General features: G+C 38.7%; 1 protein-coding gene across 1 annotated transcript in view; it reads right to left on the bottom strand.

The window, feature by feature from the left end:
• The window catches only part of LOC124789284 (tRNA pseudouridine synthase Pus10), a 79,211-nt gene that overhangs the window by 23,604 nt on the left and 36,001 nt on the right, over window positions 1–19,606 (bottom strand). The window contains exon 7 of the mRNA XM_047256590.1: window positions 14,148–14,380. Within this exon, the coding sequence (XP_047112546.1) occupies window positions 14,148–14,380 (233 nt within the window). The remainder of the gene's footprint in view (window positions 1–14,147; window positions 14,381–19,606) is intronic.

Here is a 19,606-nt window from a genome sequence, read left to right as displayed (position 1 = left end):
ATCCATGTTTATCATTAACAATGCTGCTGTAAATAAACACTGTATTTTAGACAACTGAAATAGACGGCCACATAAAGAAGTAGTTATGCAGCAGTTACATACCTTTAAAAGTAGACTACTGGAACATATGAGCTTTCAAAGTTCTTCATCGGACAAGAGACAAAAATATACACATTCATACACCCACAACTCACATACACATGGTCCTCTCATCTGTTGAATATGATATTTTCCAACAATCTAATTTCAAGTGTCCCTGTCTGCTAGTCAATCATATTTTAAGGCACGGAGATACAAGAGTTTGGATCACTGAGAGATTATTTTGTTTTGCATGTACTCTGCCCTAAAAAGAAAACTGAATTGCACAGAAGGGGAGGAGAAAATGAAATGAAACTTCACTTGCTGAGAGGGTATGTGATGCTATTACAACAAGTCTACAAAGAACTTGGCAGTATGAGCCCACTTATCAGCATGATGTTGTACCACGTCAGTTCTGGATGCATGCACTGATCCATTTAGAAAGGGAATCATAAAGCCATCATGCCCTCTCCTGAAGCCCACAACTGTTGTCCTTGATATCCTGGATAATGGTGCCGAGACAGAGTTGATGTCCGAGCCTATCCAACATGTTCCATCAGGGAGAGATCTAGAGTGTTATTGGCCACAGAGCCCCTTAAATCATGAAGACAGTTCAAAGACATGTGTCGTGCGTGAATAAGCACTGTCCCATTGCAAAATAGTAATACGATACTGTTGCATCGGAGCTAATATAGTATGACACATGATGTCTGTGGACGTACCGTTATGTCGTCAGAGATACCTCAGTCGCAATCAACCATGACATGAAGTCATGCCAGAGGGCCCCTACATCATCATATGAGGAGTAACAAACTTGTATCTTTCAAAACGTTGGAAGGATGGGACCTGTCCTCAGGTTGGCACCATATTCGCTGTTGATAGTCACCAGGGCAGGGCAGAACCATGATTCATCACTAAACGCAATTTCACATCATTCATCTGCAAGCCATGCTTCCCAGTCATGGCATCACTCCAAACGAAGCTGTTTCTGTTACGGTGCTGAAGGTAGCCTACCCTTGGGATGGTAGAACCTGAGACTGCCTGCTACTAGTCTCTGACCTATGGTGCAGGATGACACAGAATTTTGAAGGGAGCTCATTTCAAGCACAGATAAGAATGGGTTACAATGTGGTTGGTGCATGATATGGCGATCTTCTGTTGTGGTCAGACATGGTTAACTGGAACTTTGACAAATATTAGGTCTGCCTCCACATTACAATGCAGGCCAACACTGTGCCACTCTCACATTTGAACACCCTAAACCTCTAGATAATGCACAATTCGACAAGCTGGCCAAATCAACACACGCAATGAAGCCTTGTTCAAACTGTTGGGTGTTAATAATGCTGTCCCACATTAGTAGGTAGCACCTCAGTGTCCTTTACATTGATCACTTGACACCTGATGTTGTTCACGCCCATTATATACCCTACCAGGCCTGATAACAATCCTAACATGAAAACCACTTACACACTTTGGTGGCTGTCTTACCTGTCGCAGAGAATAGCAACATTTATCATTTACATACCCGACCTTGTGTTTGGGTGCTTCACTTTTATTTTGTCAGACAGAGTGTAATTAAAAACCATAAGGCATACTGCCACCCTCCATGAACCATGGACCTTGCCATTGACGAGGTGGTTGCTTGCATCAGCTATACAGATAGCCATACCACAAGTGCAACCACAATGGGGCAGTATGTGTTAAGAGGCCAGACAAACATGTGGTCCCTGAAGAGAGGCAGCTACAGGGGCAACAGTCTGCGTGATTGACTGATGGATGATTGACTGATCTGCCCTTGTAACATCAACCAAACCAGCCTTGCTGCACTGGTACTGCAAATGGCTGAAAGCCACGGGAAACTACAGCCATAATTTTTCCCAAGGGCACGCAGCTCTATTGTAAAATTAAATGATGATGGTATTCTCTAGTGTAAACAATTCTAGAGGTAAAATAGTCCGACATTTAGATCTCTATGTGGGGACTGCTCAGGAGGATATTGTCATCACGAGAAACAAACCTGGTATTCTACAGATAGGAGCGTGGAATGTTAGGTCCCTTAATCACACACGTAAGTTATAAAATTTAAAAAGGTAAATGGAAAGGTTGAAGTTAGATATAGTGAGAATTAGTGAAGTTCAATGGCAAAAGGAACAGGACTTCTGGTCAAGTGAATACAGGGTTACAAATACAAAATCAAATAGGGGTAATGCAGTAGTAGGATTAATAATGAATAAGGAAATAGGAATGCAGGTAAGCTACTACGGACAGCATAGTAAAAATATTATTGTAGCCAAGATAGACACAAAGCCAACACCCACCGCGGTACTACAAGTTTATATGCCAACTAGCTTCGCAGACGATTAAGAGGTTGAAGAAATGTATGATGAGATAAAAGAAATTATTCAGATAGTTGAGGGAGATGAAAACTTAACTGTGGTGGAGGGCTGAAATTCAATAGTGGGAAAAGGATGAGGAAGAAAAATTGTATGTGAATATGGACTGAGGGAAAAGAATGAAAGAGGAAGCTGCCTGGTAGAATTTTCCGCAGGGCATGATTTAACCGTAGCTAACACTTGGTTTAAGACTCATGAAAGAAGGTTGTTCACGTGAAAGAGACCTGGACACTCTGGAAGGTTTCAGATTGGTTATGTAATGGTAAGAGAGAGATTTTGGAACCAGATTTTACATTGTAAGATATTTCTAGGGGCAGATGTGGACTCTGACCACATTGGTTATGAATTGTAGAGTAAAACTAAAGAAACTGCAAAACAGTAGTAAATTAAGAAGATGGGACCTACATAGCTTGAAAGAACAGGAGTTGTTGTAAGTTTCAGAGGGAGCATTAGGCAATGATTGACTAGAAAGAGGCAAGAAATACAATAGAAGATGAATAGGTAAGTTTGAGAGATGAAATTGTGAAATCAGAAAAGGATCAATTAGGTAAAATGACAAGGCCTAATAGAAAACCTTGGATAACATGGGAGATATTGACTTTAACTGATGAAAGGAGAAAATATAAGAATGCAGCAAATGAAGCAGGCGAAAGGGAATACAAATGATACTGACAGGAAGTGCAAAATGACTACGCGAGAATGGCTAGAGGACAAATGTAATGAACCAGTCCCAAGTAAAGAAGAAAAAGCTAAAAGGTGGAAGGAGAACAAAGTGGGTCTTTCCAAGAGAGATAAACTTGAAGGCAATATTATAGAAATGGAAGAGGACGTAGATGAAAATGAAAAGAATCTGACAGAGCACTGAAAGATCTAAGTCGAAACAAGGCCCTGCAAGTAGACAACATTCTGTCAGAAGTACTGATAGCCTTGGGAGAGCCAGTCATGGAAAAACTCTTGCATCTGGTGTGCAAATATGAGACAAGCGAAATACCCTCACACTTCGAGAAGAATGTAATAGTTCCAAGGAAAGCAGGTACTGATAGGTGAATATTACTGAACTATCAGCTTAGTAAGTCACAGCTGCAAAATATTAACACAAATTCTTTACAGAAGAATGGAAAAACTGGAGGACATTGACCTCAAGGAAGATGTTTGGATTCCGGAGAAATGTAGGAACACCCGAGGCAACACTAACCCTACAACTTATCTTATAAGGTGTACAACTTTGCTTCCGCCGTTTTTTCCCCAACATTTGAGGCTTTAATGAAACAAATTGGTCACACATGTATCATTCAAAGTATTTTCCATCACTGGCCACTACTTTCTCCCATCTTTCAGGCAGTGTACGAATCCCCTGTTGAAAAAATTGTTCATCTTTTGAAGCAATCCACGAATCGATCCAATTTGTGACTTCTTCATGAGATCGGCAGTGTTGGTCACCCAGGCCATGCGCCATTGATCTAAATAGGTCATAGTTGGAGGGAGAAATGTCTGGATAATATGGCGGGTGGTGTAGGATTTCCCATTTTAATGTTTCCAAGTACATTTTGAGCTCTTTTGCAATGTGGGATTGAGTGTTGTCATGCTGCAAAATCACTTTATCGTGCCTCTCGCTGTATTGCAGCCGTTTGTCTTTTAATGCTCTGCTCAAATGCATTAATTGCTTTCGATAACAAGCACCTGTGATTGTTTCACTTGGTTTTAACATGTCATAGTATGTGATGCCAAGCTGGTCCCACCAAATACAGAGTATGATCTTGGAGCCATGAATATTCAGTTTGGTCGTTGACGTGGAAGTATGGCTGGGATATCCCAGTGATTTTTTGTGTTTAGGGTTATTATAATGAACCCATTTTTCTTCCCCAGTCACAATGCGATGCAGAAATCCCTTCTGTTTTTGCCTCTGAAGCAACAGTTCACAAACACACAAATGCCATTCGACGTCTCTTGGTTTCAGTTCACATGGGACTCAAGTTCCTTCTTTCTCAATCACACCCATGGCCTTGAGACAGTTTGAAATGGCTTGCTGTGTCACTCCCACTAATCATGTCACTTCTTCTTGAGTCTGACACGAGTCTTCAGTCATCAATGTCTCCAATTCTGCAACTTTGAAAACTCTCTCTTCCGCCACTATGCCAGTCTACAACGTTATAATCACCATTCTTGACGCACTGAAACCACTCACGAGACGGTAGCACCTCCCGCAAATGACGAGAATTAGGCTCGTAAACTGACATTTTCAATCAAGAACCACTTTATGATGCAGACACAAATCCACTAATGTTTGAATGAGGTTATGTTGACCGAGGTCCAAGCTAACTGCCTGACATCTGCGATCTGTTTCTTTCGACCGCTACTTACCGCTGTCGCCACCTATCTGCAAATGGCAGAAGTAAAGTTGTACACATTGTAGAAGATAGGTAAAGGAAAGGCAAACATATGTTTATAGCATTTGAAGACTTAAAGAAAGCTTGTGACAATGTTGATTCGAGCGCCATCTTTGAAATTCTGAAGGTAGCAGGGGTACAATAAAAAGAGTGGAATGCTATTTACAACTTGTACAGATCCAGATGGCAGTTATAACAGTCAAGCAGCATGAAAGGGGACCAGTGGTTGAGAAGGGAGTGAGATAGGGTTGTAGCCTATTTCCAATTTTATTCAATCTGTACACTGAGCAAACAATAAAGGAAACCAAAGAAAAATTTGGAGTAGAAATTAAAATTCAGGCAGAAGAAATAAAAACTTTGAGCTTTTCCAGTGACATTGTAATTCTGTCACAGACAGGAAAGGACTTAGAAGAACAGCTGAACAGAATGGACAGCGTCTTGAAAGGATGATATAAAATGAACATAGACAAAAGCAAAATGAGGATTATAGAATGTAGTGGAATTAAATCAGGTGATGCTTAAGGAATAAGATTAGGAAACAAGACACTTAAAGTAGTAGATGAGTTCTGTCATATGGGCAGCAGAGTAACAGATGGTGGCTGAAGTAGAGAGGGTATAAAATATAGACTGGCAATCACACGAAAGGCGTTCTGAAGAAAAGAAATTTCTTGACACTGAATATAGATATAAGTGTTAGGAAGACTTTTCTGAAAGTATTTATATGGAGTGTAGCCATGTATGGAAGTGAAATATGGATGATAAGCAATTTAGACAAGGAGAGAACAGAAGCTTTTGAAATGTTGTCCTACAGAAGAATGCTGAAGATTAGATCGGTAGGTCATGTAACTAATAAGAAATACTGAACAAGTTTGGGGAGAAAAGAAATTTGTGGTATAACCTGACTAGAAGAAGAAATCAGTTGACAAGACATCAAGAGAAAGGGAGGGACAGCACAGTAGATGTGAGGGATAGTAAGGTGCTACTTGTGGAAGCATACAAGGATGAGGTGGAGAGAGGATAGGGCAGCTAGGTGCAGTCAGGAGGTTAGACGAAGGGTAGGGGAATGGAGGAGTAGGAAAGGAGAGAAGTAAAAAGACTGTGGGTGCATGGCCATTGCATATGTGGTGACAAGCAGTCCCTCTCAAAATATACCAAGGATCTCCCTGAGGTCTTCACAGACTGTAATTAACCTTACAAAACTTGTACAGAAACAGATCTTCCATGCCTTACGTCTCCATTCACCCACCGCCTCCCAAAGTCCCACTGTCTGGCCACAGAGGCGCATCCCGCTTGTGATTCAGTACAACTCAGGACTGGAGCAACTGAATCACATTTTTTTCGACTACCTCTTCTGATGATGTGAAATGAGAAATGTCTTACCCATTATCCTTCCCAGCCCTCCCACAATGGTGTTCTGCCATCCACACCTACATAATGTCCTCATCCGTGCCCACACAACCCCTACTCCCAACCTCTTGCCTCATGGCTCATATCCCTGTAATAGACAGAGATGCGAGCCCTGTCCCACCACCTATTCCAGTCTGGTTGCAAGCATCACCTATCCCATCACAGGCAGGGCTACCTGCGAAACCAGCCGTGATCTACAAGCTACGCTGCAGCCACTATGTTGTGTTCTAAATAGGCATGACAACCAACAAGCTGTCTGACTGCATGAATGGCCACTGACAAATTGTGACCAAACAACAGCTGGACCACCCAGTTTTTGAGCACACTGCCCAGATTGCACCATTGGGATCCTTCCCATTAACACCAGATTTTCTCAACTGTGCGGATCGCAAATCTCTTTGCAATATATCCAATGTTCCCATAACTCTCATGCACTTAAACTTAGTTAGTCATTGTCCTCCACCCACCTATCTCTTTCCGTGTTTCCACTCCATCACTACGCAGTCTTCTATTCCATAAAGGCACCTACCGTCTGTTTACTTCTCTCCTCTCCCCCACCCCCCTCCCTCCCATGCCCTCTTTCTAACTTCCCGAATGCAACTAGCTGCCCTACCCTCTTTCCACCTCGTCCCTGCATGCTCCCACAAGCAGCACTTTACCATCCCCCACCCCCTATCCTGCTATCCCTTCTCTTCCCTGCCCCAGCCTCCTCCTTATCCCCACAACACACGTTGCTTCTCCCATCAAGCATAGCTGTTCGCAGCCTGGCATCGCCAGAAATAGTGGTCATATGTGTGTGAGTTGCGTTTGTGTGAATATGTGTGTGTGTGTGTGTGTGTGTGTGTGTGTGTGTGTGTGTGTGTGTGTGTGTGTGTGTCTAATTCAGTAATTTGGAAGAAGGCATTTTGGATGAAAGCTTACTTGTTTAGCAGTCTTTTTGTTGTGTCTGTCTGTGACTCAACATCTCCACTATATGATGAGTAACAATGTACACTTTTCATAATACTGTCATTATAAATGGAATTAGTAGCTTGTAACTTGTTGATAATAATTAATTATTTTTCTTTATTTATGTTTTGTCATTATATATTGTGCATAATGTTCATATAAATGTTACCTGTCTTTTCAGGTGTTGTTGTAATAATTACTCTTGGACCTATCAGTTAGTTATTCTCGTTAAGCACATTGCATGAGAATGTGATCTATTGGAGTGTAGGCCTACTCTTTTAAACATTGTTCAAATGGTTATTTATCACTGAAATCACTCAAGGGCACTGCATAAATAATTCTGCATGAGAACTATCTTGAAAACACTAGAATCTATCAACAAGTTATTGGCCCAGGTATAAAAAAGTGAAAAACTGGATACATCATATTTGCACGTTTTCTTAAAGAATTACACGAACATGTCAGTAATGCACAGCAAATTAGCAAATAGTTGAAAGTAGTGTCAGCTGTCAAGTTAGCATCACTAAATGAAACGCATAATTATTTTGTCAAACTTCAGTTACAAGGCAGCCAGGTAATTGATGTGTTCTATTAAGTTGCAATTGATGATTTAAACTAGACTTAACAATGAAGTCAAGAACGTCTTTGTCAGTAGCAACTAGACAGAAATTAAACCAAGAAGGAGAAATAAACTGAATAACATACAAAGTATTGGATTGATACATATCTTGAGTCATAAATTTTTACAGGTTTAAATGTGAGCAGCAATATAGCCAGGAAAATATCAAATTGCAAGTTGGCCAGTAAAATGATTAAAAATTTAGAAACATCGTATGGCAAGAAACCAGATTAAATACAGTTCCTGTTCTTCCTGTTAAATAGTGGCAACTTCAGGTAATTATGATGGAGGCAGATAGCAATCACTCACCATTCACTCCAAAGCAGGCAACAAAAGCTCAATAATATTGAGCTCTGGTGACTGTGGTGGACAGTAGAACTGTGACAATTCAACCTCGTCCTCACAAAACCGATCATGGATGATGAGTTGTGGACAGAGGGCCTGTTACCTTGGAACACAGCATCTCCATTGGGAAACAAACTTTATACCACAGGATGCACCTGATAAGCTACAACAGTCACGTAGTTCTTGACAGAATGTGACCTTGCAGAATAACAATGAGACCATGGGATGTCACAATACGGCTGCCCAAACCACCTTTGAACCTCCGCCATGGTTTACTCTTGGGACCTGTCTTGGACAGAAGTTGGAAACAGTGTGAAACAATACTCATTGGGTCAAATGACACAATGATTTTTGTATATCCCTATGTTGGATGTCCCCAGTGACTTTCCTCCATTGCTCCGTAGTCCTTGATTTATGGTTTTGTCACTATGTTTTCCTATTAGAGGTGTTGACACTAGTGATGAGTGGTTTTGGAATTCCAGCTCGCCCTGCAAATCCCCACTTATGGAGCTCCCTTCACGATGTTTTGGTGCCAACATGGTTCACGAGTGCAACATTTAGTTCTGCAGTGACTTTTGCAGCAGTCATTCTATTTATTTTTCATCACAATCCCCTTCAATGAGCCTCTGTCATGATCACTCAAGACACATTTTCATCCACATTGTGACTTTTTTCGTCCACAATGTGACTTTGTGGATGATGTTTATTCGCTTTTACTGCACATGCTATAAATTTTCGATATGATGCCTCTTGAAACTCCAAACAATGGTTGGTTATGGAAGCACCCACCATACGAGCGCCAATAGATTGCCCATGTTTGAATTCATTTAGCTCTGACAATAATGCACTCACAACTACGTAGAACACTGTTCTGATGACAGCTGGCACCTGCACTGTATTGAGGACACTGCACAGGTACTATTCATAGTAAAATACAACAGCATAAGCATCAGGCTTGGCTAACATCTGCATTTATATTCAAACATGCATTTCTTGCAATAATTTCACATTTTTATGAAACCTCTGTATTTGTTGGTTGCCTCTACAGCAAGCAACATAACAAATCTCATCCAACAAATATGTAGGTTGCTGAAAATACTCTGGTTAGGACTTCTTTGAAACAAATCTCATGTTTCTCAAAAGACATCATAGTCATCGTTGACTGTACAAAATATTTATTGTTACTATTGCAATTTTGGCCTCATGGCCATTTTCAAGTAACACTGCAAAGTTACATTATGTCAGAATATATAACGATCTGACATGAGTACATGTTGTCATCAAAATGCAGCCTTTTGACTGTGAGAGTCCCACAAGATCTGATGAGTATGACACTTACTACATCGTAATATGTTGTTAACTTTGCAGTGTTACTTGAAAATGGCCATAAGGCCGAAATTGTAATAGTAACAATAAATATTTTATACAGTCAATGGCAACTATGATGTCTTTTAAGAAATATTATGACTGTGAATCCCAACCATGAGAAGTTAATTGAATCTCATGTTGACAGGATGAGCAACGTATTTTTGTTGTTTCGAGATTTTCCCATTTCTGCATTGTTTATGTTCTAGAGATGAAAGAACAGCTTTTCCAAATTAGAAATGGTAAAAAAATCAGTTTGGGAAGAAAGTAAAATGTAAAAAGTTAGATAATGGGATCAAGATCAAGAATGCTCTCACCAATGGTCTTCTAGATGAATTTGGAGTTTCTCACATCAAGACTAACACTTGTACACCAGAGCAAAATGAATGAGAACTTGTGGGTTGAAGTGATAAATATTGCAACTGGAAGAAGTTCAATAAAAGAAAAAAAGTCCTGCCGTAGTAATTTGAAAAGTTTTGGTTGTGAGTGCTACATTCTGATTGAGAATTGCAAACAAAGATACACTGAAAAGCAATCAAACAAAGGAACCTATGTCAGATACGGTTTGGATTTGACCCGATACAAAAATCTAATTACCTGATGAAAAAGATGTTGCCTCTGATAAGGTCATATTTGACAAAAAAATTGCAGGTGCAGAAGAAGCTATTGTAGTCAAGACTTTCTCAAAGGGAAAAGAAGAATGAAATCGAGTATCCAGAGGAAACAAGATTGATAAATCACTCTGTGATGTCTCTGAAGGTGGCAGCATGTCACTTATCATATAATTCAAAAATAGTCTCACCACCAAAACTATGTGATTGACAAAACTTTAGGCTATCTATAAGATTTGCAGACTATGAACTGGATACTGTTTAAAACATTAATAATTAAAACTTTGGCATGAGCAGTGAAGTTGAGGGCATTTCTATTTCACATGCCTTGAAAGACAAAAACTGGTGTAATGCAACAATGTCTGATGAATACAAATCTTTAACATAATTGAAAACGTGCACTCTTTTTAAAACTTCCAAAGAATGTAAAACTTTTAACCTGCATCAGGTTTGCGTAAAAGCGCACTGGATGTTATAAAGCCAGACTAGTTGTAGGAGGTTTTGAGCAAGAGGAAGAACTATATTACTCAGAAACTTTTATGAATCAGTTAGATTGTGTCTTAGTCTTGCAGTTATAAGTAAAATTAAAACAACAGATTTTTATGTAAAGATAGTATTTCTATACTGTGAGCTGCAAGAGGAGATCTTACCTTCAACAATGATACAAGTAGAGTTTGTTAGCTAGGAAGAGTTTAAATGGCCTAAAACACCCTCCAAAGAATTGGAATGAGAAATTGTCATATTATCTAATGACATAGGGATTTGTAAAGACCAATAGTGTTCCTTGTATCTGTTACCATCAAGTATCATTATAGCTCTGTTTACTGATAATGGATTACTTATTGGAAGGAAGGCAGATACTTTTGAACAAGTTGAATCAAAAGTTTGAAATAACGTTTGAGAGGATATTTCAAAATCAAATGTCATATCTTGGAAAGGAAATTAAAATAAGTTCACATGGAATTTTTGTAAATCAAATTATGTTTACAAAGGAAATCTTGAGACTTTTTCAAGGGGATTTAATAATAAATCAATGGTTAGTCACTCAAAAACAGTAAACACACTTTTCAGTACCTAAGTGAACTATGGAATCTAGGATATTCTTTGATGAAGACTGAACACTGTTCCCTATGCTTACTGTGATTATGGTGGGATAGCTCAAAAAGATGCTACATCAGCTGAGTTTTTATCATATTAGGAGGACCTACTGTTTGGTGTACTTGAAAGCAAGTGTTATGTCAACATCAAAGCTGCAGCAGAGAACAGAACTGCTGCTGCCTTTTTGATCCACAATAAATATTGGATATGACACCTTGGTGAACAACTCGAAATCTCAGGTTTGAATCAACTGACAGAAATATACATTGAAAATCAAGCTGCCATATATATGTTGAGGAATACCTATGGAAAAAAAGAGTCAATAAACATATTGAAATTTCACACAAATTCCTTTAGCAACACATAGGAAGGACTTTAAAATTAAACATGAACATGGTGTGAGCTAAAATCAACTTGCTTACACACTGACTAAACCACTGACTTGTAAAGTGTTTGCCGGCCACAGTGGCCGAGCGGTACTAGGCACTTCAATCTGGAACCGCGTGACTGCTATGGTCGCAGGTTCGAATCCTGCCTCGGGCATGGATGTGTGTGATGTCCTTAGGTTATTTAGGTTTAAGTAGTTCTAAGTCCTAGGGGACCTCTGATGTTAAGTCCCATAGTGCTCAGAGCCATTTGAACAATTTGTAAAGTGTTGGAGAATTAAGAAGTAGAATAATTACGAAGGGTGCTGAGAGTTAATTACTTGTCTTTATTTATGGTTTTTGTCACTACATATTGTGTCTAATGTTTATGTTCACATTTCTTGTCTTTTTAGGAAGTGTTTTAATAATTACTCATTGATCTGTCAGTTAGTTATTCTTTTTAAACATGTTGAATGAGAATGTGATCTATTAAAGTTTACTCTTTTTTGAACACTGTTCAGACAGTTGCTTCTGTTATGGCAGAAAATACAAAAGGGGCAGAAATTAGAAAATTTTATTAAAACTCATTCACACTGCTGTAGGCAAAATCAAGAGGCGGAAAGAGAAAGGAGACTGTGACAGAAAACCAAAGGAAATGTGACAAGGGCATTGTTTAGCTCATAAGACATGTTTCAAGGAACTCTATCTCTTCACAAGAGCACAGAGCAAGGAACTGGCACAGCAGTTAACAGGCTGTTAAGAAAATATAGCAGAATTTGAGGAGAAGACATGCGATCATTACAAACTGAGCCTTGCGTCATAGGCACATGCCAGCTCCTTTTAAATACTCCAGCTCTCATCATGAGTTGATTATTGGGATTGATGGCAAGCACAGTAATAGCACTTGATTTCATGATTACGGTACTGTAGTGAATACATGTCCTAGATGCTTCAGCACAGTTTGTGAACTAGTCGAAGATGCATTCAAGATGACCAACTTCATGCTGCTCGCCACTTATCGCCTACTGATGGAGAAACTGACTGTCTTCCAACAACATCACATTGCACAATGCTGCCAGTATGATACTTCAATGCAGAGGTCAGTAACAGGACCTCCTGGACTCCACTTTCCTGTTCAACACACAGGTGCCTCCAGATGTTGAAACCTACCAAGGGTAAGGAGGAGATCAACCGACTACATGACTACCGACACCATGTGCATTACAGACAGGTCACCAAATGTCACTGTAGAATTCAGAGTGGGACCAAGGATACTCCAACAGCCAACATGAAACCATTCCGTGCTGGACACTGGTCGCAGCTGCTTGCCAGCAACACGCTGCAGTGTCAGGCATCACTAACACTGCCTGGGCACGTAGACACTGAGCTGACTCAATGGACGTCAGCTAGAATCCAATATGCAGCCGAATGAGCAACTGCCAAGGCTGGTGCAAAAGAATGACAACTTGTAAATTGTAAACTGAACTGCAATAATGTATTACTAGCATCATTGACACTTCACAGGTTCCCAACAGTTGTCCCGGCTTCACATGTGTCTCCGCTCAGCCCTTCCTACTTATCCTTAAAATCAGTCAAGGATACTGCATAAATGACCTGCAAGTGAATTTCTTTGGTAACATCCAAATTGTTAAATGCTTGCCCACAGAAGCATAAGGCGCAGTCAAATGAAAACAAGGCAGACGAGAAAAAAAAAGTAAATAAATTGTTAAGTTTTTCAAAAGTAATTGCTATAACTGATAATACATTGATCCCACTGTGAGAAAATATGGGCAATGACTTCATGGAAAAATGTTTGCGATTGCCTAATCGCACGAACACACAATATAAATAGAGCACGAACACACAATATAAATAGATCAATACCAGATGAAATGTCGTGTGACGAGAGCCTCCCGTCGGGCAGACCGTTCGCCTGGTGCAAGTCTTTCGATTTGACTCAACCAAATGTGTATGACTGTGGTTCAGTCAGGGGAGGGAACTGACCTATTTGCCTGTCGGTGGCAGAATTTCTCTACATGAAGTATTCATGAAAAATGTTCAGAAAAAAAGATTTGCGCAGATTGATTTTGAGATGTGAACATTTCATAATTATTATAATTGCAGTATTTTACATGAAATGAGGAAATTACACCTTAAACTATTTGCACTAGTCCTTCGTTAGGTAGTCTTTAAACTGATACAATTTTCCGTACATCATCAGGGCATGCACATTAGATAATGCATTTCTGCCATTTGGTCTCCAGATCTGATGTGAACATGAAACTTGTTTAAATGTCCTGAATATCATCACACCATTCAAAAGCAATTTGTAACTGCTAATTTCTGCAAATTTATTTCAATGTTTGTACAAATATGGATTTCCATAAACTTACCAGAATATTTTGGAAATAATAAATCTTGAATAACATATTTGATGACATATTTACTTCCAGTTGCTAATCCTGATGTAATTGACTCATGTAACTCATTAAGTAAATATGTACGAACATAATATACTACATTCTTACCTGGCTGTCCACTGACCTCCTTTGCTGCCAGTGAGTGTATGGTTCTGACTCTCTCTGCCAGTGGTCGACGATGTAAAACTCTTATAGGTGTCCACTGCTGCAATTGCAAGGGGGCTGCACTTGATAAGCAATCTAATTTCTCCTGAAGCAATGGTACATCATGGCAGATACAAAGGGCTTCATACAGTTTCTGTTTTTCTTGCTCACCTTTCTTGAGCTCTGCCAAGCACTCCCTGTAACAACATTACACTTTACGCAGAAGAATACTGACTGCAACACAAAATACAGACATAAATGAATGTTTAGTATGTTACAGACTGTAACTTTGTAAAAGGATTTTTCTTCTTGTGTGATACAGTCTTATGTCAATATGATTCTTCTTTCCTGCTAGAAAATCTTTTTTTATACTGATATCAAATTATGGTAAATAATTACATGTGTTGGAGAAACAAACGCTTCTGCACTGTTTTTTTATAAACCTATCTCAAGAGTATTACGAAGTATTTGACAATGAAACCAAACATTAATGTGGTCAAGTTTTATGATGCATTCTACTTTTTGTCATCACATGAGGTCCTGCATACACTTCTGCATAGTTGTTCTATAAACTATCTCAAGAGCATGACAAAGTATTTGATAATGAAATCAAACTTTAATTTGGTCAAATTTTTTGATGCACTCTACTTTTTGTCATCACACGAGGTCCAGGATAATTAAAGTTAGGGATCGAAATGTCTTGTTCATGGGTTTACTCCACACTACAAGTCAGAAGGAATACTTCTATATAAAGAACCTATAACAGAAACATGTAATGTATAGTTGCTGCGTGAGGTCTGGTCCGCAACAGCAAGAACTGGGGCTTGTTTCATCATCTCCCTTCCAAAATTGGTGTGCCTTAACTCCAAAAATTGGAAATAGCTCTCTAGCACACTTCTCTCTCACTATGTACCTGTTTCACCTCCCTCTGCTCCCATTCGCCCCCAGTCTGTATCTCTTAGTACTTCCTTTATTTTCTTCTGCAGCTTATTTATTCCTTTTATATGCTTACCATCCACATTAACTCTTTACACCAGTATCAGTCTTCATTTTCAGTATTTATTATTTAATGTTGTTTCTTATTTCTTTCAACAATCTTTTTCTCATAATCTGTCTGCCTCTATTTACATCTCTTTGCATTTTCACCCTGAGACTTCTTATTACAAATTTAGGTCTCTTGTCTGTAATACCAACTATTTAAAGAGCCATATATTACTCTGGTTTCCAAATCTCTTTCTCAATGAATTGTTACTTTCAAACGCTTTCCTGGAATTTATGACTCTCTTGATTTACTTTCCCTCCAAATGCTGTAAGCTCTACTTTCTTCATTTTAAATATGGGGATGGGGAATTCCAATATAGGTGATGTGCAAGTAACCATACCATACAGCAATCAATCAATAAATAAATTAAAGATTAATAAGGCTTGTTGTGAAGATCTGATATACACTAAGTTATTAAAGAATAGATGACCACAACCACAACTGTAATTAGAACTACAGTCTATAATAGAAATGATTTGTAAGAGTGAATCCATACCTGCAGACTGATTGTGTGTCCAATATTCAAGAAGAACAACCTCCTTGTGAGTGATAACTACAGAGGAATTGCTTCATTGGATGTCTCTTATAAAATCCTATCAATTTGCCTATTAAACAGACTGATCTCAATAACTGAAGAATCAGTAGGGGACTACCAGTGCAGTTTCTGCAGAAATGGATCCACATTAGATAATTTATACACTCTAAGGCAAACAATAGTCAAGGTGTGTGAATTCAATGTAGATGTCTAATATTACTTCTAGATTTCAAAAAGACCTATTATAACATACACCAACACAAACTCCTGAATGTAATGAGGGGTTTTGAAATACCCTCGAATTTAGCAGGTTAGTTAAAATGTGTACAGATTAAACTTTTGTCATATAAAGACACCTGTGAGTGAAATGGAAAATTTTAAGGTGTACAATGGATTGAACAAGGGGACATCATTTCATTTACTTTATTTAATGTCATCTTAAAGAAGATAGATAGACGATTTGCTAAAATTAATCCACAAGGGATCCAGATGCATGAGGTGAACATTATTAGACTTACTATGCAAATTATGTACCATTGTGGTTCCACACCAGAATTAAACAAATTGATGCAAAATTATTACAAAATTGCTGAGAAAACAGGATTATCTAGTCAAAAGAAAGAAAATCCAAATTGATGCACCTTTGGTTGTAGATGGATTAACTTTTAAGACAGTTGACAGCTCCAAGTACTTAACAACAGCAGAATGGATATAAAAACAGATGCCTATCTAACAACAGTGAACAAAACACATTTTCGTTTAGGCAAAATCTTAAGGAAAAAAAAGAGTTCTTAACTTTAAAATCTGCTTCTTCCTTTCAACTGTTATACTGGTAACACTATAAGGACATGAATCATTAATATTTAGAAGGAAAGATGAAGAAAAACTATTAATATTTGAAAGACAAATACTAAGGAATATTTTCAGACCTGTATATGATGAAAATAACATGGACTGGAGGATAAGAAAAAAAAATTAAAGAATTGCAAGAGCTGTGCACACAAAGTAATAAGGTTGAAGTGTTACAGAAGAGAAGGTCAAACTAGCGAGGCCGTATACAGCAAGCATAACGGAGAATAGACTACCTAGAGTAGTATTCTACAGAACAATAGATGGAATGAGAGGAAGAGAAGACTCACAATTAGGTGGCAAGATAAGACTGGGGAGGTCACAGGCAGGATGAACACCAATGCCAATGGACAACAGTGCACTCAGCAGAAAGAAACAGAAGATCCTTGTACAGCCCTTGCCACGTGCAAAGTAAAATAAGTAAGGATGAGCAAACCAGAAAGGAATATAAATCTGTTGAGTACATATAATTCTAGTCACCAAACAGAGGCAGCATAGAGCAGCAGACATGTAAGAAATGTCAATATGCTACTCAACTTTTGGACAAAGTCCTTCAGCAGAGAGCTAGTAAACATACACAGCCACTAACTATCTTTATGCTGCAACTTATTAATCTGTTAGCTCTCTGACACACGACTATCTTAAAGCTCAGCTTTAGCCTATCTGCTGCTCCACATATTGTCCTTTTTGGAGCATTCTCAGCGCAAAATCCTCTTCCATTCTTCTATTAAAACTCTTCCTTTCCACTAGATTAAATAATTATTTTTCCACAAAATTCTTTACGCCTCTGACTCAGTTATTCATTTGTATTCAGCACTCAGTTATAAGTAGTGTACAGTAACATGATGTTTTCCTCTCTTCCTCGCAATCAGATGAAATATGTTTGTGGAAAAACATTGTTTAGGCAGTTACCATGCAGAAAACTTTCCACTGTGCCCACACTGGTGTGATGAACGTACAGAGTTGGAATGGGACATGCAAGACAGAGTGCCACTGAGCTGCGACAGGGACTTGAAGTCTCCACAAGTTGTGAAGGAGTCACTTATGCTTTGGTGTCATGTTTTGTCAGTATTTTGGAAGGCAGAAAACAAGAGGCATTGCCTACAACAACAACACCCAGAAACAGTTGAAAGAAGCTGAACAGATATGTCATTCTCTTCTGTTCTGCTCGGAAATTCGGTTTGGAGATGATATACTGATTAATAAGAGATCTGTTTGCCCAGTGTTGTAACTGTTACATACGAGGAACAAAATACAGAAGAGTTCTTTAAAAAGCAGTTATGTCATTTCGTAGCTAGAGTACTTCAAAGCTCTCTTCCAGTTCTCGACTGCATAGGGAGAAGAAGCCAAATGGGAAGAGTTGGTGGCATTGCATAGCAGGCCCATTGCATCAAGAGAATTCTGGAAAGAATAATTAAGAGAATAATTAAGGTAAAAAGTATCATCAATAGTAACAGGGTGAGAGAAAACAGGGAAGCGAATAAGTCTTCAGGGTTCAGTACAGCTACACAGTGGCACTGTTACACACCATTTTGGCACCCTAAGTACAGGACGTGGATAAGACGTGCAAAGAGAGGAGAGTTTTATCACAAATGAGAATAAGTTTCAAAAAGCAGTTGTAGAAAATATGACATTGCCTACAGCAGCTGAAGTAAACAGTAAAGAAGACATAGGCAAGCACTCATTGTTTTATTGCCCAACGTAATTACAATATTTAAGTAGCAATTTTGTGATCTGGTAAAAATAAAATAAGTGTGAATTATAACAACAGAAGGGATAAATGAGATTAGTTGACCATAGCAACCAGGTCAACAACATGAAATATTTATATGTTGAAATAACTGTCAACAAAAGTCAAGAAACATTATATTGATGAAACAGAAGATTTTGATGCACTGATCCCGAGGCTACAAGTGCAGCAGTGATCCCTGAGAGTGCCTTTGCAGCAGCCAACCAATGCAATAGCAGTGCAGCCTCACTTCGCAGTGCAGTGGCCCTTTACTTAACTACACAATAACCACACAGTTACTGATCATGACATCACTTTGCCCTCGCACAACAAAGCAGCAGCGTGCAACTTTCCCAATTAGATGAGCTGTAAACAGCCCCAAGCTGATTTTTTTTTGGTGGTGATCTGTTTGTGCAGTGTTGTCAATAAATGTTCTACTGATCTTAAAACAGAATTACAGGATTTCAGGGCTCTTGGAATATATCAAATATTGTTATGAATACTGTAAGCCCTGTACCATCTGCAACATGGAAACTAGTTTAGCCAAAATGTTAGAACAGCTAAAACCATTAGACAAACTGTCAAATAGTGTCAAACACTTCAAACTCAACAAGTGGAATTGGGGGGAAGGGGGCGGGGGGGATCCTGACACTGAAACCATCAAAGACGAGTTGGTGGACAATATGAAAATTAGGAAAGTAGAGCTATCTAATAATATTAATGGCCAGGACAAGCATTAGATAAAGTATCTACAAAAGTAGATAAAATTTCTAAAATACAAGAAACTTTAGTAAAACTACCTAGGAATTACAGCATAAAATAGAAAAAAATCATGTGATTTAGTACAGAAAGAGATTGAAGAGCACTTTAAAGAGGCACACAATGGATTGAAGACACTGAAGGATCAAATCTTAGGCACGCAAAATCATATAAATGTGCTGGAAATTGGCTTTGACTAGTTCAGAAGGACGCAAGTTCAAGTAAAGGTAGACACTGCCAGTGCTACACCAAATTTTGTGGGCAGCCCTGTAGTATACAAGAAGGAATTTCTAAAGTTCAAACCAGATGGTTTTGTACACCGAGCAGCATTTTTGAAGCAGTTTAAAGAAGTATTACATAAGGGTTGGGCAGACACCATGAACACTAACTTTATTGTTAAACATTTAGAATGGGAAGTACTAAATTGGAGTTCTAAATACAGAAATAAGTTTAGACTTTGAGTCAATTTGAAGTAGTGTTCAAGTGAGAATTTGGTTCTATTCTAAAGT

The sequence above is a fragment of the Schistocerca piceifrons genome, chromosome 3 (genome assembly GCF_021461385.2).
Source record: "Schistocerca piceifrons isolate TAMUIC-IGC-003096 chromosome 3, iqSchPice1.1, whole genome shotgun sequence".
Taxonomy (NCBI): domain Eukaryota; kingdom Metazoa; phylum Arthropoda; class Insecta; order Orthoptera; family Acrididae; genus Schistocerca; species Schistocerca piceifrons.
The sequence above is the reverse complement of the archived record's forward strand: the minus strand, read 5'-3'. Positions and strand labels throughout refer to the sequence as shown.